Source organism: Kwoniella europaea, chromosome 2 (assembly GCF_036810445.1).
Source record: "Kwoniella europaea PYCC6329 chromosome 2, complete sequence".
NCBI lineage: Eukaryota > Fungi > Basidiomycota > Tremellomycetes > Tremellales > Cryptococcaceae > Kwoniella > Kwoniella europaea.
Window position 1 is genome coordinate 3,332,247 of NC_089488.1, and position 15,948 is coordinate 3,348,194.

At 45.2% G+C, this 15,948-nt stretch overlaps 5 protein-coding genes across 5 annotated transcripts; 2 read left to right on the forward strand and 3 right to left on the reverse strand.

The window, feature by feature from the left end:
* Window positions 1-147: 147 nt before the first annotated feature.
* V865_007594 (mitochondrial import inner membrane translocase subunit TIM22) lies at window positions 148-953 on the forward strand (the record flags this gene model as incomplete). Its single annotated transcript, XM_066231340.1, has 3 exons — window positions 148-334; window positions 508-710; window positions 789-953. 3 exons carry the CDS (start codon window positions 148-150, stop codon window positions 951-953), a joined length of 555 nt encoding a protein of 184 aa, XP_066087437.1.
* Window positions 954-1,252: 299 nt separating this feature from the next.
* Window positions 1,253-4,322, reverse strand: V865_007595 (uncharacterized protein; the record flags this gene model as incomplete). Its single annotated transcript, XM_066231341.1, has 10 exons — window positions 1,253-1,579; window positions 1,679-1,895; window positions 1,952-2,190; window positions 2,264-2,344; window positions 2,399-2,478; window positions 2,552-2,830; window positions 2,906-2,996; window positions 3,068-3,514; window positions 3,598-3,836; window positions 3,935-4,322. 10 exons carry the CDS (start codon window positions 4,320-4,322, stop codon window positions 1,253-1,255), a joined length of 2,388 nt encoding a protein of 795 aa, XP_066087438.1.
* Window positions 4,323-4,633: 311 nt separating this feature from the next.
* V865_007596 (uncharacterized protein) lies at window positions 4,634-8,125 on the forward strand (the record flags this gene model as incomplete). The annotated part of the gene is made up of 15 exons (XM_066231342.1): window positions 4,634-4,655; window positions 4,718-4,887; window positions 4,943-4,972; window positions 5,033-5,372; window positions 5,441-5,613; window positions 5,695-5,854; window positions 5,919-6,064; window positions 6,119-6,196; window positions 6,253-6,334; window positions 6,400-6,520; window positions 6,571-6,844; window positions 6,906-7,073; window positions 7,143-7,375; window positions 7,459-7,677; window positions 7,801-8,125. 15 exons carry the CDS (start codon window positions 4,634-4,636, stop codon window positions 8,123-8,125), a joined length of 2,541 nt encoding a protein of 846 aa, XP_066087439.1.
* Window positions 8,126-8,344: 219 nt separating this feature from the next.
* Window positions 8,345-11,256, reverse strand: V865_007597 (uncharacterized protein; the record flags this gene model as incomplete). Its single annotated transcript, XM_066231343.1, has 2 exons — window positions 8,345-9,905; window positions 9,986-11,256. The coding sequence occupies 2 exons, from the start codon at window positions 11,254-11,256 to the stop codon at window positions 8,345-8,347; spliced, it is 2,832 nt and encodes a 943-aa protein (XP_066087440.1).
* A 448-nt stretch (window positions 11,257-11,704) lies between these two features.
* Window positions 11,705-15,520, reverse strand: V865_007598 (uncharacterized protein; the record flags this gene model as incomplete). The annotated part of the gene is made up of 3 exons (XM_066231344.1): window positions 11,705-13,957; window positions 14,009-14,911; window positions 14,978-15,520. The coding sequence occupies 3 exons, from the start codon at window positions 15,518-15,520 to the stop codon at window positions 11,705-11,707; spliced, it is 3,699 nt and encodes a 1,232-aa protein (XP_066087441.1).
* Window positions 15,521-15,948: the final 428 nt, after the last annotated feature.

Here is a 15,948-nt window from a genome sequence, read left to right on the forward strand (position 1 = left end):
AAGTCAACTGGATAGCGTCTTCTACGAGTACATCTCATCCAACATTGTCTGCATCATACCATCCTCAAAACACCAGAATCAACCTCCGATCATCTGAGACCCACTTTACAGCTTTGTTGTGATAGCATCGACAACGAACAATTCACCATGGCTCTCCCACTACCCACCACCATGCCATTGCTTTGTCCCATATATTTACCAGGGCAAGAACCCGTACCGCCAGGGACGAGCGATTGGGAAAGACAGGAGATGCAGACTGCATTGAGGTATCAGAAGTATCTCGGTATGGCTATGGAGAGCTGCCCTCTGAAAGTGGTATTATCAGGTGGTGCAGGTGAGTGATGCCTTCCCTTCAACACATATGGTACACCCCGCATAGATCCCATGGATTCATAAAAAAACCGAAGACCAACCTTGTGCTACATCACATCGACTATCAATCTCATAATTATCGTTCACTTTGAATATACAGTCACGATGACTGACATGCTTGGATCACGGCTATAGGCTTCGCTCTGGGAGGTTTCTTCTCCCTCATGTCAGCTACATTCGCCTACGAAGATCCCTTATCCCGAGCCTCATCCCAGTTATCCACGAGGGCACAGACGATGCACGTATTCAAGGAGATGGGAAGAAACATGTGGAGTAGCGGTAAAGGTTTTGCTAAAGTCGGTGCAATCTATTCAGGTGTCGAATGTTGCATTGAAGGTGTAAGTGCTATACACCTTGATCTACCAAATTGTATTTATCCACTGACGACTGACGGTTCATCGGGTGTTCATACACAGTACCGAGCCAAGAACGATATAACCAATGCTGTCTCAGCTGGTTTCTTATCCGGTGCGATCTTGGCTAGGAACTCGGGATTGAAAGCTGCCATGGGAGGTGGTCTCGCTTTTGCTGCCTTTTCAGGAGCGATCGATTGGTATCTGAGGAAAGAACCTGCCGAGTGAGTGACCAATGATAGTGGGTGAAAGCTGCATGTTGACTAATACGATGCACTTGGTTTCTCTAGGGAAATATGATTCATCATGAATGATCCCTCTGTTTAAGTGAATAGAGGATGTTGAATTTGTCATATCTCACTTCACAAATGATAGATATTGGGCTATAGGTATAGACCAATCAGTAGCTCCCCTCATATGTTGTATTACTAGAAAATCATATATGGATATCATGCATATAGTTTACATGTGAAAATGCAACTATACCCAGATTCAGATCGAATCAAGAACCTCGTAAGCCCTTGATCTTACTCCTTATTCTTCTTCGATTTCTTCTTTTTCTTACCCTCTACTCCATCAAACAACAGATCAATCTCATCTTTCTTATCCTCCTTCTTTCTTTTCTTATTTTCCACTTCACTTTCTCCTTCAACCTGAATCGGGACCTGTGGTTGAGCAGGGGCTGGAGTGACTTTCTGATGAGCGAAATGATGTTTTACTCCTACGATCTTCTCTCTCCATTCATCCGGTCTTCTCGATAATAATGATAATTCCGCTTTCTTCATAAAGTACTTCGCGTATTGTGATTGTCCCAATACGACAATATGGGATATGAGAGTACGGGCGATTTTTTCCTATCAAAGTGAAATTGCAGAGTTGTTAGCATTCGTGAAACAGATTTGATGCTGAGATGATATCGATCGACTGTTGAGTATAATCCAACTCCTACTCACCTTCATATACCCATCAGCCTTATCCCAAACCGTATCTACCACCCTACTTCCAATCCTATCTTCCACTAACTCCCTCCAGCTCTCCATGAATAGCATCATCACTTTTCTTCGATATTTCGGCGGGACAGCCGGGTTTGTGAATACTTTATCGAACAAATGCGATGAGATAGGTGATTTGGCATAAGTGAGCAAGGTAGGTAGGGGTTGGGCGATCAGACTAATTATAGAATAATCAGTTGAGCTAGACCTCACTTCGGATCGGGTGTGACTTACCTTTCTAAGACTATTGAGTTGACCTGTCCCATTCCCACCATACCCTGTAATATCAAGCATCCCTGCATATTAGGTAAGATCTCCCCCTCGGCAGCTTTGGGTTTAGCGGTCCTTCGGTTCTCCCATGCTGATCTACGAGCGTAGGCGGCAGCTGTATCTTCAGCTTCTTTATCTACATCTTCAGTTGCTGGTGTCTCATCTTCGGGTGCGGATGAGCCAATTAAAAGAGCTTGGTACATCTGAACAGAAGAGTTTCACTTAGCCCTATTCAATATCAAACGAAGCATTCTAACGGGAGACTGAGACACTCACGGGATACGTCTTCAAAGCCATAAGACAAGGTACCAAATCCGACCTCTTATCTTCAGGCAATTCAAGGCATGAGTATAGTAACTGCATGACTATCAGCTCAATCGGCGTATATCTGCTCAAATTCAGCTGACTCACCTCCAAGACAGACTTCTGACATTCCTCCAGAACGACGCTCCTGTCAACCAAAGCTTGAAGTACACTCGTTCGTGCAGCTTCTACTCGACAGAACAGGGTTCGTCAGCTACAATCTTCCAGATGCAAAGTTAACTGGAGGTAGGAGAAGCTCACTTATCAATCCCCTTCCACCACTATTGCCTTTAACTTCCACTATCAACCCTTCGATCCCTTCCTTATCTAGCCTCGAGACTCCCTTGGCAGTTACAAAGTTGGCATAAGGGTGTCCAGCGAGTTTACCCAGTTTGCCGACGAAATAGGCTGACCATAATGCTTTGAAGACTGGTTCTGGAGCTAGAGAAAGGAGAGATTCAAATAGACGTGTTCCGGTCTGGGTTTGGAGAAGGGTTGAGAGGTAAGGTTGAGCTTCGGGTTTTGTGTTGGGAGATTGCTCTGAATCAAAAAGTCGGTCATGGTCAGCAAATGGTAATTATTAATGTTGGGATTCGATAATATCAGTATACTCACTAATTTGCGTTATTAATCCTTCCGTTATGATATCAAACAAAGATCCTTCTTTCTCGGCATCACCATCTTCAACTTCGAACTCAAGTAACAGCTATCAAATCACAAGACATCAGTTAACTGTACAGTGACATTCGGTTTCGCACAAGATCAGGGATTGCTCACCTGTACAGTAGCACTTCCAACAGTATCCACACCCATAGCTTTCCATTCCGCCTCTCCCAACTTGCTCATCAACTCGTTTCTTATCTTCTTTCTATAACCTATCAATTCTTGAGGTACTTTCCTTTTCGTGTCTTTCTGCTCTTCGTCACCAAGGATAGACTTCCCTTTGACATCCTGATTCTTCCTAAACTTATTCGATCGTTTAGATCTGATCAACCCGGAGCCTGATTGTGAAGAATCGGAAGATTCCAAACTTGGTAAAGCCCTATTAGGGGTCAATATCAGGAGGAGGAGACGTAGTGGCGGAGCAGAGTGAGGTGAAGATAGGAGTTGAGGGAAAGATGGTAATAATTGGTCGATGATGTTGAGGAATAATTCGGTCATTTTGGGTAATGATCCTTTGGAAGTATCTTGTTTGGATTGCTGTGAAGGGTAAATGTTCTTTGTCTGATATGTGCACAAATGACATTATCAGATTCATGACCCTTTCAACTATAGACCGTTTGATGTATGTATTTTGATATGCTCACCTCTCTATCCAGAGTACTAGCAGCGAGTGTCAACCAAGTTTGAACAACATGACTACCGAATCTGTGTCTAATGAGTTCTTCCCATTTGTCTCCAAACGAATCTCCTATCACCCTCCTACCCCAGTCATTAAGGGAGGGTAAGAGCCTTTCAAGGATGATGGAAGTTTCAGGATCGGTAGATGTAGGTAATTCGTGAGAACGTAATTCCGATAGAACTGATGTTAAGAATAGTTGACGATCTATAAGAATACTAGATCAGTCAATTGCTTATACGCTTACACTGTATGTCTGAGAAGGGATGGCATTGTCTACGATCAGCAGAAATAATCTTACTTACCTTCACGTTCCTCTCCCTCCGTATTGACCCCTTCCCAATCCTTGATCTGCTCTTCCACATTCCTAAAATAAGCCTTAACATCCGGATCTAGCACTCCAAAGGGGAACTCGGAATCTATCCTTGATCCCCTCGTCCAGTCCGCTGCTCCTTCACCTTCTCCATAGGCTTCTCCTTCTTGCTCACCACTTGGCTCTTGAGTTTGAGACGGAGGGATAGGTTGTCCAGCTAAGAAAGCCGCTCGTGAGGGATGTATACCCGTTGCTGTCGAACTTGAAGGCACAGGTTCGTCGATTTCCGTCGTGGGTACTTCGGGTACGGATTCGGGTTCGTTTTGGACGTCTCCTTTACGGACCCGTCGACCTCTCTTTCTGACCTGTTCCTTTGGCATCCTTCGTTGTCACCTTGTAGGAGTTTTTCTTATATGGTATCGTCAGAGATAAGGTGGATACTGACCAGATATGTAGGTAGAGAGCAGATTGAGATTTCAGAAATCTTTGATTTTTGTTGACAAGTGGAGGGGTGGATCAGGTCACGTGATACATCTTGACACGTGGGAGGAATCATCAACACCAGCTTCGTCGCGACCGAGGAAAGATGAAGATGCATCCCATTATGCTTTTCGTTTGTCATGTGATCAGTCCTACAATCAGAACGCAGCAAGATAGAAAAGAAGGATGTTCTGAAGAACAGAAATTAAAGATGTCATCTGAAACTTTTCTCGGTGAGCTAACCCATTCAGGTCGCACCCGATATGCGGACATAGCTGACACCTCCTATCTACAGATCATAAACCATTCTTATCCGATTCGTTTGATGTTCATGCCTATGCCAATGCGATCCTACAAGGGAAAGTATACAGACCAGATGAAAAGGTAGAAGAAGGGAGTAAAGCGGATAAGGAGAAGGGTGATGGGGATGTGGGAGCAGAGTTAGCAAGGTTGAATTATGGTATTGTATGTTCAGTCCACTACCAACTTCTCAATCTGTGTAAGCTGATGAGTCTTGTAGGAACATGTAACGAGACAACTTAGGCAGGAGGTAAGCTATGTACTGCCCCAGAGCCATAGGGAAGTCTAGCTGATATATACTGCTTCACAGATAACAACGTCTTACCCCTTACTCTTATCCCACCTAACCACCTCCTTATCACTTTCATCCCACCTCTCACCCATACGTTCATCCCTCTCATCCTTATCCACCTCCATAGACCGTCTACATACCAAGATACATACACCATATTCCAATTTATCAATACTCGTCGCACGTCAACAGGTTCTAGGATTGGTGACAGACTTAACTCGTCGAGCCAGTAGATTTGTATTGCTGGCTCGAAGGTTAGAAGGACAATTGAAGAAGATGGAAGAGAGTGAGAAAGGTAAAGTTGAAGGTGAAAGGGAAAGAGAATTAGCGAAAGCGGCTCTGAGCGTAGCGGAACTGGGTATGTCCATCTAAATTGCACCAGTAGTGATTTGTGTAGAAGGACAAGCTGATCATCAAGTACGACAGATGCTCTGCTCAAACCACCTTCGAATGAAGAGGAAGAGGAACTCAACGATGCTCAGCAGATACCATTACAAGAACTGGATTTCGTGGAAGCATACTTACCTGTGATCGATAAGGCTCGAGATACGATAATACAGGAAATGGAAAGTATGGTAGTCAGTGGTCTAGCAGATCTGGTAGGTAATCTCCCTCAACTAGCCGGGGCTGCCATTTTTGTCTCCAGAACAGCTAATAGACACTATGTTTTGTCGAAACAGAACCAATCACTACTGTCATCATCTTTACAGACAGCCCACAATTTACGTCTATTACCAGATCTGGTATCAAACCTAATAGCCGACTTGAATGACGCTGTTACGCTGAGGGTGACGAAGGCATTCGATTCAACGGGTATAGGGAAAGAAGTTGCTGCGAAAGGTTAGCTAATTAGCTTCTCTAAAATGTACCCGAACTTATAGCTGACACGAAACGGGCTATGCAGAAGGTGCGACATCACACAGTGCCATCAAGTTCTCGCGAGGTAGACCAGCTACTGAACCTACCAGCTCAAACACCCAATTATGGGTAAACACGCTTTGGAGTAGATTGGAAAAGGTCGTGGAGGACGTAGCGAATTGTTGTATAAAGGTCGGTCAGTTTTGCTAGCTAAATCTTGGAAAGCTCAGCTGATATAATCTGCAGGTCTATACGTTGGAGAAAGTGCTGAAATTAAAGAAAGATGCTGTGACTGGAGTGGAGTTCTTAGACGAAGTGATGAAGGTGAATCAGACACCTGCAAGATGATGGTCCGGACGACATGCTGACAAATTTGTTAGACCCTTGATGAGAAACCCAGTTTCGCGTTTTGGACAACGCTTGCCAAGGCATTTGAGAGTCAATCCAAAGATGCTATACGATGTGAGCTTTCCTGCCCCTACCCAGCATCGGGTGAGGCTAGCTGACATCGTTCAAATCTTTCGTAGCTTCACCATGGCTTCAGCAAGCTTTGAGTACAGGTTATCCTCGATTATTGAGATTATTCCATGACTTCTTTGCCAAAATCGCTGTGCATACCGATACCATCTACACAAGGGACTATCAGAGGTAAGCTGGCTGCCCAATGACGACAGAGCACAGCTGACGATCAGAAATAGCACCGAAGCGGTACTTGTTTTGCGATCAGTATCGGTCTTCGAGACTCTCTATCTATCTCGTTCGACAACACGAATGAATGACTCGATCTCTACTGCTCTGTCATCATACCTGTCGGCACGAGGTAATCCACCTGGTCCGGGTGATGGCGTAAGTATAGCAAGGACAATAACGAACGAATTGGATTCAGCAAGGTTCGATCCGTTATTGGTGAGGACAGTAGCTAGAAATGCTGGAAAAGTGCTGGACGGATTCATCAAGCGTATAGATGCCATGGTGAGTATCTGCTGGTCGGATCGTTCAAAGAGAAACAGATGATAATCATATGTCGAGATAGTTGGTCAAAGATTTCACGGCGACTAGTTTGATTGGACCGAACGCTACTCCCGCGCAAGTGGTGAATGCTCAACTTGTTGGATGTTTATACCATTGTTGGTTGAATGTGCAGTACGTGCAGCAAGACTTCGTAGGAAAGGTCTGGGAAACTTTGAGTCCGTCTGTCGATGTGAGTATGCTGAATTTGGCACCTATCTGAAGACGATCGCTAATCGTGAGATCTATTGGTTATTGTCAGTTGCTCGAATCGACATATAAACGAATAACAGACTTGCTCGATTCCGCACTTCGAAAAGAATTCGTCAGTATTCTGACGCGTATACATAAAGTGGATTTCTCGAAACCCATGGATCCAATGACGATGGGTTCAGGCGGTGGATCGCCATATATGCAAGACTTGATAGATAAACTTTCGTTTGTGAGGAGTGAAATATTGGGTAGGATGAGTTTAGGTGAAATGATGAAAGAATGGTGAGTATCCTCACTCCATCTACGCTCACACAGTAATCTGCAAAGGTTTCGGGAGGGACTGATATTTTAACGTTATGTTCTAGGGTGATTGACCTAAGTAGATATATAATCAAAACTTTCCTTCTACACGCCTCGATAGCTCGACCACTGGGTGAAAGTGGTAAATTGAAGTTAACAGGAGATATGACAGAGTTGGAAATGGGAATTACGAATTTACTCAACACCGGTAGAGTACAGGGCTCTAGGGGAGGTATGAAGTTAGAGAAGATAGGTGAAGAGTATTTGGCTTTGAGATCTTTCAGGTGAGTTCAAGTCCATTTCCATCCAGAATGTGATTCTACCCTAGGTGGTTGTGAACATGACTTTCTGTGGGATAAGGGGAGGGCAATGGTTCGGTGCTAATATCGTATGACTGCTTTTCGTAGAACCCTATTATTCTCAGATGATAGTAATTTATCCAACCCCGTTGAAACTGTCCATCTACCACCAATCATAATACTCAATCACATATTGGTCTTATCGGCCAAATTCAAATTACCAAACGATTTACATAATTGGACTGAACATGAATATGTATTGTGGATAGAGAAACATGATCAGGAAGAACAATTGGATTTGATCGAAAAATCTTTGAATGCTCAACTGAAGAATGCCGAAGAAGGCGGAGAGGATGATTTGTATGTTAGGTTGGTAAGAGAAGTGTTGGATCATGCTAGACATGATGAAGATGAAACTCCAGGTGTAGAATGAATAGGTGATATATGACATATGCATGGAATATGATGTGAATGAGTTTATTGAATTGCGATACCTATGTGCACTATATGCACTATGCATGAATGACTCTGTCTGAACCTCAACGTTATTCCCTATCAATGGGATTCGTATATTCTTCCCCTTTCCTGCCTTCTATCCTTCTTATTACACATAGATCGATGTCGCAAACCAATACCTATCCATCTTGGGTCATTACCCAGCCAACCTAACTTTCTCTTCAGCTATATCATCATACAACTTAAATATCTCCTCTCGGGTCTTCTCGATCTGAGTGTTCAAAGCCAATTTCAAATCTGGGAATTCATTTGACAGTTTAGTCCATTTTTCAATTTCTGATACTTTCTGTCGTAAAGAGGTGTTGAGTTCTTCCAATTTGGCGGAAGTCACGGATGGTTTCTGATCTTGCTCTATTGTAGGTGTGGGTTGTGATGGACCTGCAGTAGCCGGAAGGTTTGATAGATCAGGTAACGAGAGAGAAGCTTCTGAGACATGGTTCGTTGTATTCCCATCCTGTGTAGGCAGACTATTGGATCCTCTACCACTCGCAATAGCGTTCTTACTCGGACTACCATCCACAGAAGCATGTTTATTCTTATTCTTCTTCGAAGGTCTTTCCGAAGTTGATTTCGCTGGACTAGTCTCCACCACACTGATAGATCCAGCTTCGGATGCAGCTTCTTCTCTCGCTCGTTTCTTTTCTTGCTTCTCCAATCTCTTTTTCTGTTTATCCGTCAAGGGCACAGCCTCTCTCGAGACCGATTTTCTTTTCGTTTCTTGTTCTGCCCTATTCGTCGGAGGCGGTTTCATGCCTATCTGGTTGACTTGTTCATTCCGTCTCAGATCCGCAACTAAAACTTGATCAAGTATAACTTGATTCCCTTCATATTCGTCAATTTCACTCTGGGTCTTATCCTTCGAAAGTAGCATTAGATCTTGACAATCATCACGCTTCATGAATTTAACCCATCGCGTCGGACGACCCTGCCCGTCTGGTCTGGACACTATCGCTATGACCTTGTTGGTCCAATCTTTCATCGATTTCTTATCGCCTGATCGCTCTAATTCCGCGAGATCTTTCGGGAAATCGAAGATCTCGTAGTATGAAAATTCCCTATTCTTCCACCCTTGGGGATCAGTCTTCTCGATCCTTTGTCGATTCTGCGTGACTGTTTGGGTTTGAGTAGGTGAATAGTTGCTAGAGCTGAAATTGGTCGAAGTTGCTAAGCTGCTTGCCCTTGACACTAACGGTCTTTCAACCACTTCAGATGGAGTCCACGGTACATTTGTCGCCGTCGTATTCGTCGAAACTTTCGATATAGGTGCAGAGTTCGAAATAGTTTGGTTTGTTTGAGATGAGCTTGACGGCATTGCAATCATGATACGAGAGGGATCACTCGCATTCGACGCCGCAAGATCACTCTTGAGACTCGAATTGAGGTTTGGGACCGAGGGGGAAACGATCGCCGGGGTAGTTGCGCTACCAGGGGCTGCAGTAGATGGTACAGTCGAGGCACTGACACTATCTATACCTTCACCAACATCCACGACATCACTCTTAGTCTTTGTCGACTGCTGATCGGAATTGGGATCCGGTAAAGTCCAATCGAAAGCCACCCCATCATCTCTCCAATGGGTCCCACCAATCTTCTTCCCCTGAGCGATCATCGCTTCCCTCTGGGTTTTTCGAAATGCCATTCGAGCTTTACTTCGTTCAGTGGGGTTCCTAGCCCAACAATCTGGTAATTCCGCTTTACTATATATCCACATCACTTTTATCAGCATGCTAAACTCTACAGTATGTATTAAAAGTTGTTTTTTCGTGTTCGTACTCACGTAAATGCAAATGTCCCTGACCTCCTTATTCCCTCTCCACCAGTATGTAGAACCTCTATGTCCCTCTCTAGCTCCTTGATATTCGGTTTCACATCTATCTCTTCTTCCCTTATATTCGTACTCGTACTCCTGCTTGAAATCGGTATCGGTGCTGCAGCATTCGGCGGCTGGGGATCAGGTTCCGCTTTGATCCTGACCGAAGCTGGAGCTGGAACGGGAGAATCATCTTTCTGCTTTTCTTTACCTTTTAATTTAGGATTATTAGGATTTATAGGTTTGAAAGACATCTTCCTAATTTCCGGAATAGGCTCAGGTATCTGTAAGGTCGAGGTTGGAGCACTGGCAGCTTTGCTTTTACCCTTATCCGGAAGCTGATTGGTGATAGTAGAGGAATTGGGCGGTATAGCCGGACTGAGCTGTCGACTGGCTGAAGGCCCAGATGGAGGAGGGCGCTTAAATGCTGGATCAGGGGGTATGGACGGTGTTGCTGGTGGAAGAGAAGGTGACGAAAATATGATATGCTGACCGTTACCGGAGATGGTATTTGTACTCGTCGATGCATTGTTGTCGGGATCATTGCCTGGAACGTTAGATTTCAGCTGATTCGAAGATGATGAGGCGGAAGGTCCAGCATGATTTGTTGATGTTGATGTTGATGTTGATGACCCATGGAATCTATCGTTCCCATTCGAAGTCGGACGAGGATTATCATGTATTGCAGGTTGAGAAGGACTATACCTCCTTACACTCCTAGATCTAGACGAAGCTTCAGGTGAAGCAGGTCTATATGTATCGGACCTTCCATTACTATATGATCTAGAGGGTCCATTCCACATATCCTCTTCTCGATCTGTGTCTCTTTCTCTACCTTTCTGCTTATCCCTATAATCTGCCCATTCGTCAGATCTACTCTGCTCTCTACCTCTATGCAGAATCTCTCTAAGTGGAACATGAGGTCTGTACGTATCTGCAAACCCTCCTCTACCCCTGTTCGTCGAAGGCCCAGGAGCAGGTCCTGTCCTGAGAGCAGGTGGTAAACCACCTCTACTTGACGAAGGTCCTCCTCTAACGGGCGGTACACCCCTTGCACCTCTACCCCTTCCTCCCCTCGTCGGCAGATTCGGAGGTAGTTTCGAGTATGTCTGGATTTGGGGCGGACCAGAGTTGGCTACTGTCTTATTGGCAAATCCTAGTACGTCCCTATCTTCGATAGCTCGAGGTGGGACTAATCCCCTACCTCGTCCTCGACCTGGACCTCCTCGGACCGTCATGCTTCAAGGACCAAGATGGTGCTGCAAGAAGTCGGAGGAGGCTGACAAGATGGGATCGATCCGAGCCGGATTGTTGGTGAGAACTGTTTCGTACTATCAGACTGCAGACTTTGAAGAGATGAGCAAGCAAGTTGATTTTTGAGATTCGGAGAGTGCTGAGATGCAAATTCAACATTTTCAACTATCAACTATCAAAATCAACAAAGCTTATTTCACGTGGTTGTCGCGTGTGTCAAGTGTTATCCTGTCGCTGAAGAGCATAGAAGACTTTGTATGCACACCTGTGTAAAAGATAATAATATACATATAACGTATATGCATATCACATAATATGGTACTGCTACTACATCTTGGTCTTTTCAGCCTTCAAATAATCAGGTAACTCCCAAAAAGATGCCAAATGCCAAATGTCAAATGCCAAATCGAAATCGAATGTTCCCCTGTTGCTTTACTCAACTCTACTACTTCCTTTCCTCAAACTAGCTCTGAACCTATCACTTATACTAGGTCTCTTGTTCTCTTCCCCTACAGGCGGGGTGATGCCTAACCCACGTTCCTCTTTCATCTTGGCGACTTTTACCAATCTCTGCTCTAGCATCGATACAGCATCGATCTCATTTTCATTCTCATCGTCCACGTCTCTCTGTTCCTCATCATGATCAGTGAAATATGATCCAGTCCCAGTTCCAGTCCCGGTATGAGTCGTACCGAATGTATCTGAACTTCCGTTCCTTGAATGTCCCTTGACTGTAACCGTACCTGTTCCAGCGATATTAGGACGTGATACAGATAGTTTCCTTCTTTGCGAATTATAGCTGAACTTGCTCATTGGAGAATTAGGTTCCAACTCTTCATCGTCAGCTGATAGATCTCCAGCAGTGACCTGACTAATGGCGGTAGTAGGCTTGTTACTTGATGAAGCGGGTAAGAAGTTTGATGGTTGATGAGTCGACCCTTTGATAGTATTCGTACTCAACGTAGAAGTCTTCTTCTTCAGTAAATTTCTTAGTGGCTTTTCACGTTCAGGTGATTTATTTGGACTCGTAGACGAGTGCGAGGAAGTTCGTTTGATCGGAGGAGATTGTTCGATAGTTGATAGATCCAATTTCGAAGGCGATTTCCTAGGTGTCATAGCTCGTACTTTTGACATCAAAGATGATACCGTCGATCCACCAGTCCTGCTACTGTCCAGATTTCCATTCGTGCGAGTATCCCTGTTCCTCATGCTTGAATATCTCGAAAGAGGTGAATACGTATTAGCCATAGCAGTAGAAGATCGAAGTAGGTCATATGATCTTCTGGGTGTATCCATACTGTATCTACCGTGTAACGGCGATCTATCTGTTTGGGTAATTGGGGAAGTAGGCTGCCATCTTCTAGCAGGTCGATCTTCAGACATGACGCCTTGTTTGACGGGGTCGTGATTATAGTTCAGAGCAGCAGATTCGGATCTTCTGATCCTTCCCACCGAAGCTGAAGTAGAAGAAGTCATCCCACTTCCATTTTCCTGGATTCGAACAAGCTTGGGTAGATCGAGCAATACCCTAGTCATATCTCTAACATTCTGTTCGCTCGCTTTACCTGCGTCCCTGAGCATGAAAGCGAGATTCGAGTATTCTTCTCTGACTTTAGCTGGATCGTCCAACTCCGCATCTACAGCTATCTGTGATGCTAGCTGAAGTGCATTTCGCAGTACCGCATTTATGTTTTCAGACGTTCGCGTGGCCGAGTGAAACGTCCTGAGCATTTCAGGATGGGTGGACAGGATTTCTTGGCCTAATTTGGATTCTAATACCCTGAAAGCTTCGAATAGTAGTCTTCCATGTTCCGTCGAAGAATTAGCAAGATCGAAATTTGCTGACGATCTTCCACCGAGCGAAGTACTGCTTCTCATTGATCTAGGTTCGGTCGAGGGGCCTCCAGCTCTGCTAAATGCCAATCGTGAAGCACCCCCTCGGACATATGGTGGACTAATCGGAGAATCCTGATCAATACTTCGTCTGTGTCGTAGAGGCTCAAGGGGAGCGGTATTAGGTGGATTGTTGTATATCTCTCGCATACTCGACATCGAGGTTGCCGGTCGAGGCATGTGATCCCACCGTCTTTTCGATTCTGCCCGTTGTTCCTCCAGTCTCCTGATCATCTCCAGCGGATCTTTACCATCTCCTCTATCATTTCTAGATCCTACCGCTGACACAGAGTCTCCTGGTCCTAAAGCACCTACTCTGGATCGAGAAGCAGCTAGCAAATCCCTCTCGCTCACTAGGGTACTTATACCTCTTCTTCCTACCCCTCGGTCCTCTCCTACTCTTGAAGACTGATAAGTCGATCCTCCTAAGACAGTCTCCGAGCGATACCTGTCTCCCGGTAGACCTCGATAATCCACCTCATCACTTGCTCGTGGTAGTCCAGAGATCGATTGACTCCAATTTCGCTTCGAGTATCCAGATGTTTCTCCTCTTGGTCCACCCAAGCTTGAGGATCGTTCCAGGCCGTCAATATGGCGGAAAGCCTTGGAGGGGGAGGTGATAGTTTCCATCTCTCCAGATCTACGAGACGTGGTGGAAAATCGGCTTGGTATAGGAGAAGATGATGGATAGTCTGAAGGGGAAACGAGAAACTGTCTAAGTCGGGACGATCGAGCAGATCCAGGTTGATCGTCTATACCGCTGCTTTTAGGTTTTTGAGGTGAGGGTGTGAACTAAAAGCATGTTTAGTACAAATAATTGAGTGTAGCATGTAGAGCACTCACCAAGCTACCACTGCCATTCCTGAATTCAGCAGGTAGACCCTTCCTCCTTCTGCTCGAGCTACTTCCACCACTTCGTTCTCGATCATCCTCGCCTTTCTCAGGTGTTTCGTGAGAATCATCCACTCTCTTGGCAATTGACTCTGAAGGTGAGTCCGTGTGATTCGATGAAAGAGTAGTTGTTCTTCTCAAAGCAGAACCAGGTGGATTGACTATCGGTGATCCAGTTGCTCTAGTATACGAGTCGTGTCTCCTTATAGGTTGACGTGAAGGTGTTGAGTTTTTCTCCACATCAATCGACCTTCTTCTTCGATGTAAAGCAGCTTGAGCTATCCTTTCCTCGGCCTCACGAATCTTATCATCTAACTCTGATCCCTGTGATTTTGTCCTTGACATGCCCCCGCTTGCCTCTGTGGGCTCCTCTTCTACAATCTCCTCTCTAAGATCCCTACTTGATCTCCTAGAGTGCCTTCTTTCATTCATACTCTCAATTCCAGTACTGACAGGCGGCAACCTCTTAGCTGTTCTTTCAGGCGATGATATCCTTTCTTCGGGAGAATTGGCACGTTTGGTGTCGACTGGAGGAAGCGTTTTTCTAGATGAAGATCCACCTGCACTTGCATTTCCTCCTAGGCTGAGACTGGATGAATGACTACTTGTTCTTGATAATCCTGCTGACCCTCTTCTGGTAGATCCGTTGATACTGCGATTAGCTGCCATAGAGGGGCTAGCGATCAAGCTGGAAGAAGATGAGCCTGATCGAGACATCGATAAAGAAGGAGAATGTTTTGGTCGAAGAGCGTGGGTGCGAAGTCGTGGTGAGTCTGGCACGTGTGTTGATGAACCGGAATAGGATGATGTGCGCCGAGAAAGTTTGGTAGGGGATTTTGATGATGAAGATGTGCTCTGACAATGCTAGCATCAGCTCATGGTTCCCGTTCTCGTACATAGGATTAGTCTCGGCAAACTCACTTTGACCGGCGAAGGTACCTTTTCTGATGATCCACCGTTGAGCTTATCGTTGTTTGGCGCTGCTATATCACTTTCCGTTCCAGGTGGACTAGGTAAACCCGATACTCTATCCACCAAATCCCTTCCTTCCTTGGAGTGCTCCGTTGGTATTTGACCTTCTTGTCTGACCTCCGGAGAAGTTTCCGTCGAGCTACTGCCCTCTTTCCTCTTATGACTGCTCCCTGGCCAATCTCTCCTGGCAAAATCTAACTTGGGACTTCCAATACCAACATGCACACTGGCAAAACCACTTGCCATCCTCAAATGGGGATGATCGTCATGGGTATAATCACCTGAATAACGTCCATTTGTAGCAGGACCTGAACCCGGTTCCTCGCCTAGATAGAGGGCAGAGGGAGGTCTGATCCCGTTATGATCGGGTGAAGGTCGAGCTGCGGTTTTCTCGTATCTCTTCCTTGGGCTGGATAGATGCGAGTCAAGGGAAAGTTGAGAGGAACTTCGGGATGGTAAAGAAGGTGGTTTGATGGGTGACGATGAGGACATGGCCTGCAGCTACTTCTTCCAGCTAACCTTGAGATGTATACTGGTGAAGTACTTCTTGAGTATAAGGGATCATGAGAGTGTGGATCAAAATATATTGTCGAACAGGAGGAAGAAAAGAAGGAATGTGTGTCTTGTTGAAGACGATTCCAATTCGCCTAGGACGCGCCTGTCGTGAATGTATCTGAATCCTTACCAAAGCATCTTGAGGTGCTCAAGGATGGACGTTTTCAGCGCACTTTGATGGTATTCCTTGCTCGAAAGGAGTGAGCAGGTCGAATGTGGAAGAGACAAAAGTGTCAATAAAGGGAACATGAATATGTTGTGTCGTCAAGGTGACGTTAATCCAGAAATCAGAAAATCAGGTGCACAGACCACACAAACCACGAGACGCGTTCCTTTCCTACTGCAAGTTGGTAATCAGTCACTAC